General features: G+C 39.8%; 1 protein-coding gene across 3 annotated transcripts in view; it reads left to right on the forward strand.

Moving 5' to 3' along the window:
- Positions 1–8642, forward strand: part of abat (4-aminobutyrate aminotransferase) — a 49417-nt gene extending 40775 nt beyond the window's left edge. For all 3 annotated transcript variants that reach the window (XM_003459391.5, XM_005464936.3, XM_025906717.1), the window contains 3 exons: positions 4975–5121; positions 5871–5982; positions 6310–8642. In XM_003459391.5, the coding sequence (XP_003459439.4) occupies positions 4975–5121; positions 5871–5982; positions 6310–6431 (381 nt within the window). In that variant the 3' untranslated portion in view covers positions 6432–8642. The remainder of the gene's footprint in view (positions 1–4974; positions 5122–5870; positions 5983–6309) is intronic.
- The last annotated feature ends 6593 nt before the right edge of the window (positions 8643–15235 follow it).

Here is a 15235-nt window from a genome sequence, read left to right on the forward strand (position 1 = left end):
TACAACATGCCACATTCACCCAATCACACACTTTCTCTTAACTGAATGCTTCCTAACTACATTCATACACATTTACACTCTTGACATGCACACTGTAGGAGCCAGGGATCAAACCACTAACCTTCTGATCAGTAGGTGACCTGCTCTACCTCCTGAGCTACAGCCACCCGCTGGCAAGAACGAGTAAACCGTTACTAGGTTTTGGATAAAGTGTACACTCTCAAACCTGTCGAACCTGCATTTGAAACGTTGGCTACCATAGCAGTACAGTATTGCAACATGGCATTTGGGTCTTATAACTAAAATAGGAAAATAGGAACATAAATAGTGCCACCATTGCCAGACCTGGCCCACATCATACACTCTGCCAAGACACCAGTTAGTCAGAAGTGCCAGCTTGATGCCAGATCCGGGCTAGACCTGTTTTCTATGAGCCTGGGCCGCATAAACCAAACCACAATCAAGCCAGATATGGCATGCCATCACATAGACAGTGCCATCTATGCCAGGCCTGGCCCATATCTGGATGACATACGTCTTATCATGCCAGAAGTCAGTCAGCAGTGCCGGCTTGATACCAGATCCGGGCCAGACCTGCTTGCTATGTGGGACAGTGTTGAAATCATGAATTATAATTTGCCTAAAGTGAAAATTCTCATGCAGTATTTAACGTATCCATCCTACTCATATGGATGTTGTGTTCTGTTGGACATAAACCCTGCGAGTTGTTCTACAATATTAAATGTCAGATCTTAATAACTTGCTGATTATGACAGTGAGCAAAGATAAAGAGCCATTATCTTTGCTCTTAGCCATTCTTCTCTGGGTTAACAGAAATTAGGGGGTCTTTTCTACATCAGTTAGTGGAGAAATTTAAAGACAGATATGAAGTTGGAATTTTAAATTCCAACGTATTTATTTTCTGTAAGTTCTACATTACATTAGTTCTACATGTGGAATAATGGGCTCAGGAGGAACAGCAGGTCATCTACTAATCCAAAGGTTGGTGGTTCGATCCCCAGCTGCTCCCGTCTGTATGCCAAATACCCTTGGGCATTAATTCCAACCCCAAGTTGCTCTCCTGGACAATACATGAATTTTAGATGGAAAGAACTTGCATTGAAAAATCATAGAAATAAGTGCCGACGTGATTAGATGAATGAGGCTTTTAGTGCTCAGGCAGAGGAGAAACGCACCATATAAGAGTCAGAATCAGCTAACCAATAAAAGTTAGCTTAGTTTTAAAGGAAACGTGTTCAAAACATTTTAGTGTGGGAGTGGCTTCTTGTAGAGGTGGAAATAGAAGAGACACCACATCCTGCAATATTACATGTCAGAGTTAAAAGATTCTGTCTCACGAAAAAGCAGGTGTGACAGTTTCTTGTTGTTTTTCTTCATAATATATATATATACATACACATATATATATATACATACACATATATATATATATATATATATATATATATATATACATACATATATATATATATATATATATATATATATACATATATATATATATATATATATATATATATATATATATACATATATATATATATATATACATATATATATATATATATATATATATATATATATATATATATATAAAGGGTCCTAAGGCTAGACCCCCTATGCTAAGTGAGCCTACCGCAGACATGAGCGAGACAGATAAATATGAAGGCATGCCGGCTCGGACGTCGCCCGGATCAACAAGGTCCGCGTCAGGTGTTGAGGAACCGCGGCACCCTGACAACAAGTGGGCTACTGGAACAAGAAGGCATCGGTGGGCAAGAGATGAAAACAGGGCGTTGTTGGAATGCTACTACGCAAGTAACCCTGGCGGAAGGGGTTACATGAATAGGATGAGGGACCTATGGATTCTTCGATACCCAACATCCACAATGACGGCGAAACAACTAGTAGCTCAGTGTTCCAACATTCGAAAGAAGGGACTGCTGTCACACCTAGAGATTGACGAGGTACAACATAAATGCTACGGCAAGGAGGAGTCAGGACGCCAGGTCAGGGGGGAGATATCATCACCCCCACCCGAGATTGACCTGAAAAATAGGATCATGGCCAAGCTTGAAACCTGGATCCCCCGTAGCCGGTTACCAAGATTACGTGAAGTACCCTCAGAAGGTCTGCTAGATGATGTTACTCTCAGTGGCAAGGGAACAATAAGAGAACAGCACCACCAAGGCTGGAGAGAAGGACATATGGGAGAAGGACGCAACCCATAACGGCAATGCTCAGTGGCTAGTGTATCTGAGGGCAGACCATAGCGACCTCCCTGAACAGGGTCCAGTAACCATCACAGTGGCAGATATCCAAGAAAGGGTCTCCAGTATGAAGAGTTGGACAGCACCAGGGCCCGACATGTTTCACGCCTACTGGCTGAAGAAGCTGACTGCACTCCACGAGCGTCTGGCTGCACAAATGAACCAGCTGCTAGTTAACGAGAGACACCCGGAATGGCTAACAGAAGGTCGGACGGTCCTGATCCCCAAGGACCCCAAGAAGGGACCGGTCCCATCCAACTACCGACCAATTACCTGCCTCAGTACTACATGGAAGCTCCTGTCAAGCATCATATCGGCTAAGATGAACAGGCACATGGGTCAATACATGAGCGGGGCACAGAAAGGGATTGGCAAGAATACCAGAGGCGCAAAACACCAGTTACTGGTAGACAGAACAGTCAGCCGAGACTGCAAGACCAGACTGACCAACCTCTGCACTGCCTGGATTGATTACAAGAAGGCCTATGACTCAATGCCCCACAGCTGGATACTGGAATGCCTAGAATTGTACAAGATCAACAGGACCCTAAGAGCCTTCATCAGAAACTCAATGGGGATGTGGCGCACAACACTAGAGGCCAACTCCAAGGCCATAGCACAAGTCACCATCAAGTGCGGGATCTACCAAGGAGATGCTCTGTCCCCACTGCTGTTCTGCATAGGCCTGAAACCCTCAGTGAGATCATTAACAAGACTGGCTACGGATACCGACTACGGAACGGAGCGGTTGTCAGCCACCTCCTGTACATGGATGACATCAAGCTGTATGCCAAGAGTGAACGAGACATCGATTCACTGATCCACACTACCAGGCTATACAGCAATGACATTGGAATGTCGTTCGGACTGGAGAAGTGTAGTCAGATGGTAACAAAGAGAGGGAAGGTAGTCAGAACTGAGGGGATTGAACTACCAGAAGGCAACATTGCAGACATAGAGGACAGTTACAAGTACCTGGGGATCCCGCAGGCGAATGGGAATCATGAAAAGGCCGCTAGAAAGGCTGCAACCACCAAATACCTGCAGAGGGTCAGGCAAGTCCTGAGGAGTCAGCTGAACGGTAAGAACAAGATCCGGGCCGTCAACACCTACGCCCTGCCCATGATCAGGTACCCTGCTGGGGTAATAGGCTGGCCAAAGGAGGAGCTAGAAGCCACTGACATAAAGACAAGAAAGCTCCTTACCATGCATGGAGGGTTTCACCCCAAGTCCAGCACCCTGAGGCTGTACGCTAAGCGGAAGGAAGGGGGCCGGGGACTGGTGAGTGTCAGCACCACAGTCCAGGATGAGACAACGAACATCCAAGAATACATTGGGAAGATGGCCCCAACTGACCAAGTGCTCAGTGAATACCTCAGGCAGCAGAAACCCAAGAAAGAGGAGGGAGACGAGGAACCATCATGGAAGGACAGGCCCCTGCACAGTATGTAACCAAGTGGCCGGCATAGTGTACAGGAACATCTGTGCCGAGTATAACCTGGAAGTCCCAAGGTCAAAATGGGAGATGCCCCCAAGGGTGGTGGAGAATGACCGAGCTAAGATCCTGTGGGACTTCCAGATACAGACGGACAAAATGGTGGTGGCTAACCAACCGGACATAGTGGTGGTAGACAAACAGAAGAAGACGGCCGTAGTGATCGATGTAGCGGTTCCGAATGACAGCAATATCAGGAAGAAGGAACACGAGAATCTGGAGAAATACCAAGGGCTCAGAGAAGAGCTCGAGAGGATGTGGAGGGTGAAGGTAACGGTGGTCCCCGTGGTAATCGGAGCACTAGGTGCGGTGACTCCCAAGCTAGGCGAGTGGCTCCAGCAGATCCCGGGAACAACATCGGACATCTCTGTCCAGAAGAGCGCAGTCCTGGGAACAGCTAAGATACTGCGCAGCTAAGATACTGCGCAGGACCCTCAAGCTCCCAGGCCTCTGGTAGAGGACCCGAGCTTAAAGGATAAACCGCCCACAGGGCGTGCTGGGTGTTTTTTTTATATATATATGTGTGTATATATCTATATATCTATATCTATATATATATATGTATATATATATATATATATATCTGAAAATACAGTGTTTGTGTTCAAGGGGTCAATGAGGGGAAACTGTAGGCTCATCTGCCCTGAGATACTGTTGCCTAGCGCCCTAATCTGACACATTTGTTATTTGCAGTGTGGTTTTTTTCTATGTTTGTTTCAAATCTTCATTAAATCCTCAGTGATGTGATGTGTATGTATATGTATGTGTGTGTGTGTGTGTGTGTGTGTACATATATATATATATGTGTATATGTGTATATATATGTATATATATGTGTATGTGTATATATATGTGTATGTGTATATATATATGTGTGTGTATATATATATATATATATATATATATATGTGTATATATATATATATATATGTATATATATATATATATATATGTATATATATATATATAGATATATATAGATATAGATAGATATTTTGCTATATGTATTAATAGGACTATGTAACCTGCCAATAGCCTGGCCTGGTGCATCACAGGGGTTCCTGCTCAGTGTGAGCTGAAACAGGAATCAGCCCCCTTCCCTACCCATTTTGATAAGTTTTAACTGTTCTTTTTATTTTAGGTTTTTACTACCCAGTATCCAGTGTTTTGTGATTGTGCTTTCCGCAGCCCTACCGCATCTTTAACACGTGGATGGGTGACCCGTCAAAGAACTTGTTCCTTTCTGAGGTTCTCAATGTGATTCGGAGAGAAAATCTTCTGGAGGAAGTGACCCGCTCTGGCAAAGCTTTGCTGAATGGCCTCTACGAGCTACAGGTACTGTTTTGTTTTTTTTTTTATTAACTTGGTCCAAACTCGTGGCCCTTCATGTTTGAAAACCTGCCTTAACTAAAACTGCCCGTGGAGCAGAATTAAAACAAAATTCCTCCACACCGACTTGAAAAACCCAGTTAACATTTGATTGTCAGGGTAGCAGAACTAATTGTTAGGTTCATGGGGCTGTTACTTTCATATGGGTTTGGATAGATTTCTTTTAAAGCTTTTTTCTCTTAATAAATAAGCATTTAAAAACTGTATGGCAGGGCATGGCTTGCGATGCTGCGCAGGTGAGGTGGACTCACCTATGCAGCATCTACAATCACACCTTGCTAGTTTCAAAATCTGTACCGGGTCCTGTATTTGTGGTTGTTGATGATTGTGTGTGCCTGCGAACTGGAAAGCTGCAGCCAATTGTGTACGGCAACCGAAGTAAAAAAGGATGCTGAAAAAAATGGAAACGTGGTCCTGTCGTGCCTGTTATCTGCCACAAACTGTATTTTGTATTTACACAAAAATTTGTTTGATCTGAAACATGTAAGTGTGAGAGACAGAGGATGGAGGCAGTAGCATTTAAAAAAAAATTGCTAGTTTTTAAGTTTAAAGTTAGTACATCTCTTAAAAATTATTTGGTTGTTAATCATTGATCTGAATATTTTTGCTGATTTTTAAGCTTACTAACTGAGCGTAATGCTGCGTTTATGGCTTTGAATGGTCGTGATCATAAATTACGTGGGTTTTTTCCGCAGGCTCAGTACCCCAGCATATTGAGTCGAGCCCGAGGACAGGGGACCTTCTGTGCCATTGATGCCTTTGATGATGCCACACGTGATAGGATCCTGCTCAAGGCCAGAGACAAAGGTATAAAGCATATCAATATATGGTGTTTTTGTTTTTTAAGAGGGCTTCTTTGGTTCAGTTTTGCACTCATGCAGATCATGGAAGACAAGTCTATGATATTTGCAAAACTAGAGAATAATGAGGATAATCATTTTCTTCCTTTAGCCTAGCCAGAGTAAAGAAGTTTACGATGTTGTAATTTCTGTTAGCAGTAACCTTAACTTATCTTTAATATGGCTGAAACTAATCAGCTAAGTCATCAAAGGAATCACATTTGAAAGTGTTAGATATCTGTTTGATATCTCTGCAAAAAACAATTATTGTTGTTCCATTTTGTTTCGTTGGCAGGCGTCCTCCTCGGGGGCTGTGGGGATCGATCAATCAGATTCCGCCCAGCACTGGTTTTCAAGGAGTATCATGTGAACCTCTTCCTCAATATTTTTAATGATGTGTTGGCACAGCACAAATAGATCCTTTCCAAAATCTTTCCAAAACTACACAATCCTGAGTTAAATCAGAATGGGGAAAAAGTAACTCTGGACAGCCTAAGAAAAGAGAAGCACAATCTAAAAAAAATAAAATTCAACTGGCCCTGAGCTACAGCTAAAAGAAGGCCAGTTGTAGTAAATGCAAATTTTGTAGAATGTTCATGTTTCTGAAAAATAAATCTGTTAAAATAAGCCTAGAATCTTTTTTAATATAGATTCATTTCTGTTCATGTACATGTATTCAAGTCTGGTTGAAGTTACTTTTTCCTGGAAAACAACTACTTAAAGAAAACAGTAAAACAATTTGTCTTTGTACAGAAATGTTGGCCAGTCTGCACTGCAGATGATGAGACATCACACAGCTGTATTTTCCAAAACCTCGCCATTATAACTTAAACTGTAGTATGTCATTTCACATTCACATAAAGTGTTGGTTTTTAGGTCAAATTAAAGTACCCTCTAAAGCTAACGTTAGTTGTTTTTTGTGGCAATGTTCTGCTTAATTTTTGGAATCGGGAAACATGAAGTTTCCTTCACTCTTAATCTGGCCTAAATAACCTCTTCTTTTGAATATTACCAGGGAAAATCTCCCTAATATGTAAAACACTAAACCTTTTTACATTTATAAATTGAGATATATGAGATTCATAAGTACGACTGCACATGTGGTTGTTTTTCTGTAACAATTACTATAGCAATAAACACAATAAATGTCTTAACTCCTAAAGAACTTTAGTTGTTGACTCATAGTGTTGCATAAAGGTGCTTTTAGTGCGCAAATGCAAGCGTCACCTCACTGCATACATTCATCCTGGCAGCACCTATCCTGGATACAGAGTACAGTGTCAGTGCTGACTCTCGTATGAACACAATCATTCTAAACTGTCCGTTAAAACTGTCCATATTGTTATGACTATTGTGTTGCTCTTAATAGTAATAAACTTCAACTTGAAATGATGTAGCCAAGAAAATGTGACTCTTAAATAGACCATGAAAATGTCATAGATAATTTAGTGCCTGCATGTTATTTTGGTGTAACATTTTTTTTATGCCCTCTGCTCAAATGAGAGCCTTGGTAACACCATTTACTTTACTCTTAAAGAAAAAGAGCTTCATTGTGGCTGCCTGACATTTTGTGGAAATATGGTTACTTTTCATTTTCAAGGCTCGCTTGTTTTTGATTTCATGTAATACTTTTTATTTGTGACAGTATACGTAAATAGTGCCAGTGTATTAAGCATATGAAATAGACTGTAGTCATTAAAAGAACTGATTTGAAAACCATTAAAATCATATATTTAATTAACTCTCCAGGATGTACTTTGCTTTACTCGGTGTCACCTGGGACAAGCTAGAGCCTGATGTCATCCTATTTGGGTTTTATGTACATTACACTTTGCATAAAACCATTTCTGAGTCTGACACATGTCATGAAGTACAAACAAGGTAATGTGCTCACAGTCAACCCGTACAATAACCCATACAATCATTATGCTACTATCTACACTGTTCACACATAGAACAAAACAGACCCAAGTAAAAGTTTACTGTAGCTAGGTAAGCTTTTTTTTTTAAAGGGGAGTTGAACTTAACGCACAGGTCTATTACAGAGGGTGGTCAAAAGCACACATTAGTTTCTATGTAAAGCTGAAATAAATGACCAAATAACTTTAAAGCTGAAATTCTTTTGACATATTTGGCATTTTGATTTTTTAAAGTCTGCTTCTGTAGAACGTCCTCAGTAGTAGTGAATGTTCCATGCAGCTTTTAGGCAAGTGTTAGGAATGTGATTCATGTCTTTTCTAATTATGTCTTTATTGTTTACCTATTAGAGCGAAACACAAATAAACAATATTTCTTCTCCTTTTTTACATTTACGTTGCATAAATTTTACCCCTCTTAATGTAGTGAATTACAAAACAGTTCACAGGGTCAGTTCATCATCCTACACTTTATACTGAACATACATGAAGGTTGGGTTGTAGGGTGGCAGATGTCTCCTAATGTGATGGTGATTTAGACAATGGTGCCTGTCTTCTTGTTGTCAGTCATTATATGGAGGATCTGTAATAATCTTAAAAAAAACATTTACACTAAATACTTGCACTTGTGATTTAATATTGATGGTCATTGATGTAATCATTATAGATTGTTGTCAATAAAACATTCTGTCCATGTACTGTGATTAATAAAGTTTTGAGAAACTTGAGTTTTTATTTCTGTTGAAAGGTTTTTAACCTAATAAATATCATACAACTGTAAATGGACTGATAGATTATGGTATTCAGCTAGGGGTCATTCGAATCTTTAAAAAAAACAACCAAAATGTGCCCCTCAGAATCAGCCTTTTTTTTTTTTTCATTTTAAATGTGCAAAAACTTTTAAAAGGGAACTCAGCTTAAAATATGCCACCAGCTCCAAAAATAATAACAATATCGTGCAAACGTTCATTTATTTCAGTAATTCAACTTAAAAGGTGAAACTAATATAATTGTTATAGTTTTGATGGTTATAACTTACAGCTTATGAAAACCCCAAATTCAAAAGCTCAGAAAATTACATGAAATCAATAAAACAAGGATTTTAAATAGAGAAATGTCGGTATATAAGTAAGTATGAGTATAATCATGCATATGTTTGGACCCCTTTTGCATGAATCAGTGCGGCGTGGCATGGACGCTCTCAGCCCGTGGCACTGCTGACGTGTTATGTGAGCAGCCTTCAGCTCTTCTGCATTGTTCGGTCTCATGTCTCTCATCTCTCATTTGCTGGCAAATAAGCACAGTAATCCCATGGTCATTGAACCAGGTTTTGGTACTTCTGGCAGGTGGGCAGGTGCCAAGTCCTGCTGGGAAATGAAGTCAGCATCTCGTCTGCAGAAGGAGGCATGAAGTGCTCCAAAATGTCCTGGTAGATGGCTGCGTTTACTCTGGACTTAATAAAGCATAGTGAATCAACACCAGCAGATAACATGACTTCCCAAATCAGCACAGACTGTGGAAACTTCACGCTGGACTTCAAGCATCTTGGATTGAGTACCTCTCCATTCTTTCTCCAGACTCTGGAATCTTGGTTTCCAAATGAGGTGCAAAATTTGCTCTCATCAGAAAAGAGGACTTTGGACCACTGAGCAACAGACCAGTTCTTTTTTACTTTAAGACATTTCTGACATTGTTTGACAAGAGGAATATGACATTTGAAGCCCATGTCCAGGATCCGTCTGTGTGTGGCTGCTCTTGATGCACTGATGTCCAACTTCTTTTGCAATTACCGTTTGAGGTTTCCTCCTTATGGAGGCTGTCAGTGATGGTTTTCTGCACAACTGTCATATCAGCTGGCAATGTCCTTTAATTACTAGATTTTGGAAAAATATTGCTATAGAGCTTCACTCCATCTTTCACCAGACGATCCCACTGAACCCTGTGCTGTTCTGATCCATAGAAGGGCTTTCTCTGTCTTCTGTAGAGATGCTTTTGTTATGTAAACTTTTACATTTAGCGAGCAATGTGTACTGTTTCAATGGATTCAGAGACAGCCCCCCACTGTTACACAATGGTACAGAGAAACGTTCAAGGTGCTGCCAATGGAGCGCCTTAGTGCCATTATAAAGGGCAATTGTGATGCATTCTGTAGGATATGGCGGCCTTTGCTTGATCACCTACCTCGTGACCTTGCTGTGCTATTACATAAAGGGGGATCACATTTTGTTTTTAAACACAATAATTAATGTCTGTATTCCCTTTTTTTTCTTTTTTCTTTCCCTGGACTTCAAATGTGAAACACTGTACATATTTTGACCCAGACATGTACATCTGTAACTCATGTACCTGTATTTGTCTTTTCTTCTCTTTTTCTTATTTGTATTTGGCTGTGCTGATTTGTTGCTGTTTGTATTGTTCCAAAAAAAATCAATAAATCACTGTTTAAAAACAAAACAAAAAAACAAACAAAAAAACCCTGTCATATCAGCAGTCTTCCCCATGATTGTGATTCCTACTGAACCAGACTAAGAGACCATTTAAAGGCTCGGGAACCATTTGCACCATTTGCAGGTGTTTAGGTTAATTAGCTGATTAGAGTGTGACACTTTGAGCCTAAAATATTGAGCCTTTACACAATATTCAAATTTTCTGACCTTTTGAATTTGGGGTTTTCATAAGCTGCAAATCATGACCCTCAAAATTATAACAAATAAAGACTTGAAATATCTCGCTTTGCATGTAATGCATCTATATGATATATTAGTTTCACCTTTTAAGTTGAATTACTGAAATAAATTATTTTTTGCACGATATTCTAATTTTTTGAGGTTCAGCTGTACCAGCCTAAGTTTGTCTAACATGATCGTTTTCTTTTTTGTTTGTTTGTTTTTCTTTTCTTTCTCTTTTCCAACTGTCAGAAGTAAACTCTGCAGTTAGAGAACATCCTCTGCTTCTTATTCTTTATAAACCCAACATTATGTTTCCCAGTGGTCTGATATTGTTTGTAAGAGAATGCTATTGTTCCAAGTTAGTAGATTTTATAATGAATTCATTGGGGTGTCTAACTGCAAGGTAAAAGTGAGAGAAATGTGTTAAATACATGAACATGTATTATGTGCATTATAATAACAAGTGTGTTTAAAAACATTTCTGATAACACGTGATACACAGTAATATGTGTTTCAATATGCTTTGTCAAAATGTTTTAAGCCTAATGTTGAATGCACAGAGGGTGTCTATCTCCCAAATTCAAACTGGGGGCTGGTTACACAGAGGAGAGGACTGAAAGACGAAGGCTCTGCCTCCCATTCTACTTTTAAATACTCCAGGAAAACCAGCAGTCTGTGCTCTATTAGGATAATATGGTAGTATGACGTCTTTAAGATAAGATGGTGCCTGATTATTCAAGACCTTATATGTGTGGAGAAGGATTTTAAATGCGATTCTATATTTAATGGGGCCAATGAAGAAAAGCCAGTATGGGAGAAATCTGCTCTCTCTTTCTAGTCCCTGTCAGTACTCTTGCTGCAGCATTTTGGATCAACTAAGGGTTTTTCAGGGAGTTTTTAGAACAGCCTCATTAATAATAAATCCATGAACTAGTTTTTCAGTGTCACTCTGAGACAAGATATTTCTAATATTAGAGATCTTACGCAAATGGAAGAATGCAGTATTACATATTTGTTTAGTATGCACATCAAAGGACATATCCTGACCAAGAACGACTCTATGGTTCCTCACAGTGTTACTGGAGGCCAAGGTAATGCCATCCAGAGTAAGAATCTGGTTACATACCATATTTCTAAGATTTTCAGGGCCATTTACATGAACATATTGGACTCTATTAGATAGATATGATACAAACCAATGCAGTGCAGTACCTTTAATACCTACAGCATGTTCTAATCGTAATAGAAATGTTATGGTCAACAGTATTGACCGCTGCACTGAAGCCTAGCAGGAAAAACACAGAGATTAGTCCACTATTGTTTTTGACCAGGAGATGTCCTTCAGTGCACATATTAAACAAATATGTAGGACGACTTTCTTCCATCTCTAAAATTAGAAATGTCCTTTCTCAGAGTGATGCTGAAAAAGTAGTTCATACATTTATTTGTTCATGTATTTATTAGGCTGGACTACTGTGATTCATTATTATCAGGATGTCCTAAAAACTCCCTGAAAAGCCTTCAGTTAATCCAAAATGCTGCAGCAAGAGTCCTGACAGGGACTAGAAAGAGAGAGCAGATTTCTCCTATATTGGCCTCCCTTCATTCAATCAATCCAGAATCAGATTTCAATTCAGTTTATTTTCATTCAGTTTTATTTACATCACACCAAATCACAGTGGTCTCAAGGTGCTTTAATTTAAAATCCTTTGCCTCACATACAAGATCTTGAATAATCAAGTGCCATCATAAAAACCTTATAGTACTGTATCACCCCACTTTGCTCTGAAACTGCTTTTTCACTTGTGGTTCCTAGAGAATTTAAAAGTTGATTGGAATGATTATAAAAGTTACACCAATATTCACCATTTTCTAAAAACACAAAATACTGAACATTTCAAGCAGCACCAGCCTGGCTGTTTAAACAGGTATTGTCTGTGTTCCATTGCTGATCCTTTGTGCCTGACACAGTCTCACTCATCACTTAATTGGAGCTTTTGTTGGAGGAGAGCGATTTTTCACCATCTTTTTAACCTGTGGTTATGGAAACCTCTTGCAATAACTGTAAATGGTGCAGCCTTTTACCTTAACATCTGTCCGGGTTGGCATAGTATCTGGAATGATCACTGCCATTCTTTTTACTTCTAGCTAGTTCTCTGGAGATGAGTTTTCTTGGGTTGATTTCTTGCAGTTTAGGCTTTGGCTACTGCACCTACATCTTGTTTGCAAAAAGGATAAAAATCTACCCATTTTGAGAACATGTCAGTAATTACCAACATTACTTTTTTTTTTTTTTTTTTTTTTTTTTTACCTCCACCTGGTATTAGTTCAATAAAACCCATTCTAATTGTACCATCCCATGTTGTACCATCCCTCCTTTTGACACATGGTCCTTGTCATATGTCAGTTTATCATAATGGGGTCATATGAGCCCTCACTTGTTATGTAATCCCCTGCTGTTTTCTACACACATTTCTCCTCCGGGGCAGCCTTGCTCTGGGTAGTCTGTGTTAAATCTGTGTGCTCAAGGAGGGGGTTGATCCAGGTCTAGGTTATGGTCTATGCTTCTGACACACTGAGACATACTTGTGTCAGTAAAATTAGAAAACATCTGAACAAATATAACTTGTTTGGAAACCATCTAAGCCTTGCCTTTCTAACTTTTTGTCTCCAGACTGCTATACTAATATTGTGTACGCTGGTAAATGGCAAATGGACTGGTTGCTACGTAGCGCTTTTCTACTCTACCTGAGCACTCAAAGTGTTTTATAAAATTCCTGAACAAAATCAGAACATTTTCAACTCTGCCACTTCCAGCTAATAGCTGCCTTTTCATCAATACCACTATCTCCAAAACATTAATAATAGCAGATCTGACTACTGTCTTGTAAACCTCTTTTAAGCTTTCAGTATTACCCCTGACCCCACATAGCAGACAGCTCTGGCCTGGATCTGGTGTCAAGCCAGCACTGCTGGCTGACTTCTGGCATGGTAAGTGGTATGTCATCCAGATATGGGCCAGGCCTGCCAATGATGGCACTATTTATGTTCCTATTTCCCTATTTTAGTTAGAAGACCCAAATGCCATGTTTCAATGTTACAGCCAGCGTTTCAAATGAGTAATCTGGGAGAGTAGAAAAGTGCTATATAAGAATCTTTCCATTCACTGTCTGAACAGAGTTTTGTCGTGTTACTTTTGCACTATTATGTTCTGGCACATGTTGTTATTACATGGCTTGATTAAGGTACACATTAGGCTGACATCTGGGGCCAGAGCTGAAACTGTTCTGTGTTACAGACACCAGTGTGTCTGCAACTGGCCTTGTGCTGGCCCATGTGTGGGCCACCTCTGGCAAACCAGATCTGGGCCACCAAAGGGCCGTCATTCTTTGCAGGCCATGTGTAAGCACATTGTGTGGGCCAGATCTGGGCCATACCAATTTTGCTATGTGGGACATTCATCTCTACCCACTCCACCTTGCCTGCACTCGCTTGTGCACTTTCGACTCCACATATTAAACACAGCCGCTTTACTCCTTCTAGCTTCACTGTTACCCTTGTCTCCCTCTTATTCACACACATGTACTCTGCTTTGCGTGACTTCATTTCTTTTTTCTACACCTAGGTATGGACTAGGAAAAAAAGGGTGACCCTGGAATTTTTAGTACAGACAGCCCACCGTGATCGGTCAGAGGAACGCCAGTGGTCTAGTTAGTTAGTGTGCAAATATTTGTGCAATTCCTCAAAATAATGGTAAAGCTGAGTAGTACATGCAAATAAATAATAATTAGTCACATAATCACATTATTTTCTGTTTAAAAGATGTATTACTAGGAATAATCTCATTACATTTGCTAGTTGTTTTTGGTGCTGGCGCTATATTTTTTACAGCGAGGTAAAAAGGATGAGATGCACACATAATTCAATTTCAGAGGTTTATTAAAACATGTTAGTGAATTATCCACTAATCTACTATTAGATTTTGGACAGATGACAAGTTAGGCTCCCAAATGAACAACAAATTGACAACAGTGAAATATTACTTAACTATGACATTATGAGATTTGGCTGTCCGATCTGTTTAAATTCATTTATCCACTGGTGTGTTTATGAAGTAAAATGATAACTGCACTACTATCAGGGAAACAGTTGGCTATTTTTGTGATATATAAATAAAGGTTCAAAAGGGTCAAAAATTATTTTTGAGAACATTTGAAAACTCTTCTGTGATCCTGCTAACTGTTTGCGTCTGTGTGTAGCTTAGCTGATAACAGAAGCAGAGAAAAGATGGAGGATTGAAAATTAGATTAAATGCACAAAGTAAGTTTAAAATGTGACATCAGATCTGATAATCGAATCATATCTGTTATTAATCTCTGTCTCTCTTCCACAGCATGTCTTTCATCCTGTTTTCCTTCTTTCACCCCAACCGGTCGCAGCAGATGGCCCCGCCCCTCCCTGAGCCTGGTTCTGCTGGAGGTTTCTTCCTGTTAAAAGGGAGTTTTTACTTCCCACTGTCGCCAAAGTGCTTGCTCATAGGGGGTCATATGATTGTTGGATTTTTCTCTGTATTTATTATTGTGCTATCTACTGTACAATATAAAGCGCCTTGAGGCGACTTTTGTTGTGATTTGGC

The sequence above is a fragment of the Oreochromis niloticus genome, linkage group LG4, assembly GCF_001858045.2.
Source record: "Oreochromis niloticus isolate F11D_XX linkage group LG4, O_niloticus_UMD_NMBU, whole genome shotgun sequence".
Lineage (NCBI taxonomy): Eukaryota > Metazoa > Chordata > Actinopteri > Cichliformes > Cichlidae > Oreochromis > Oreochromis niloticus.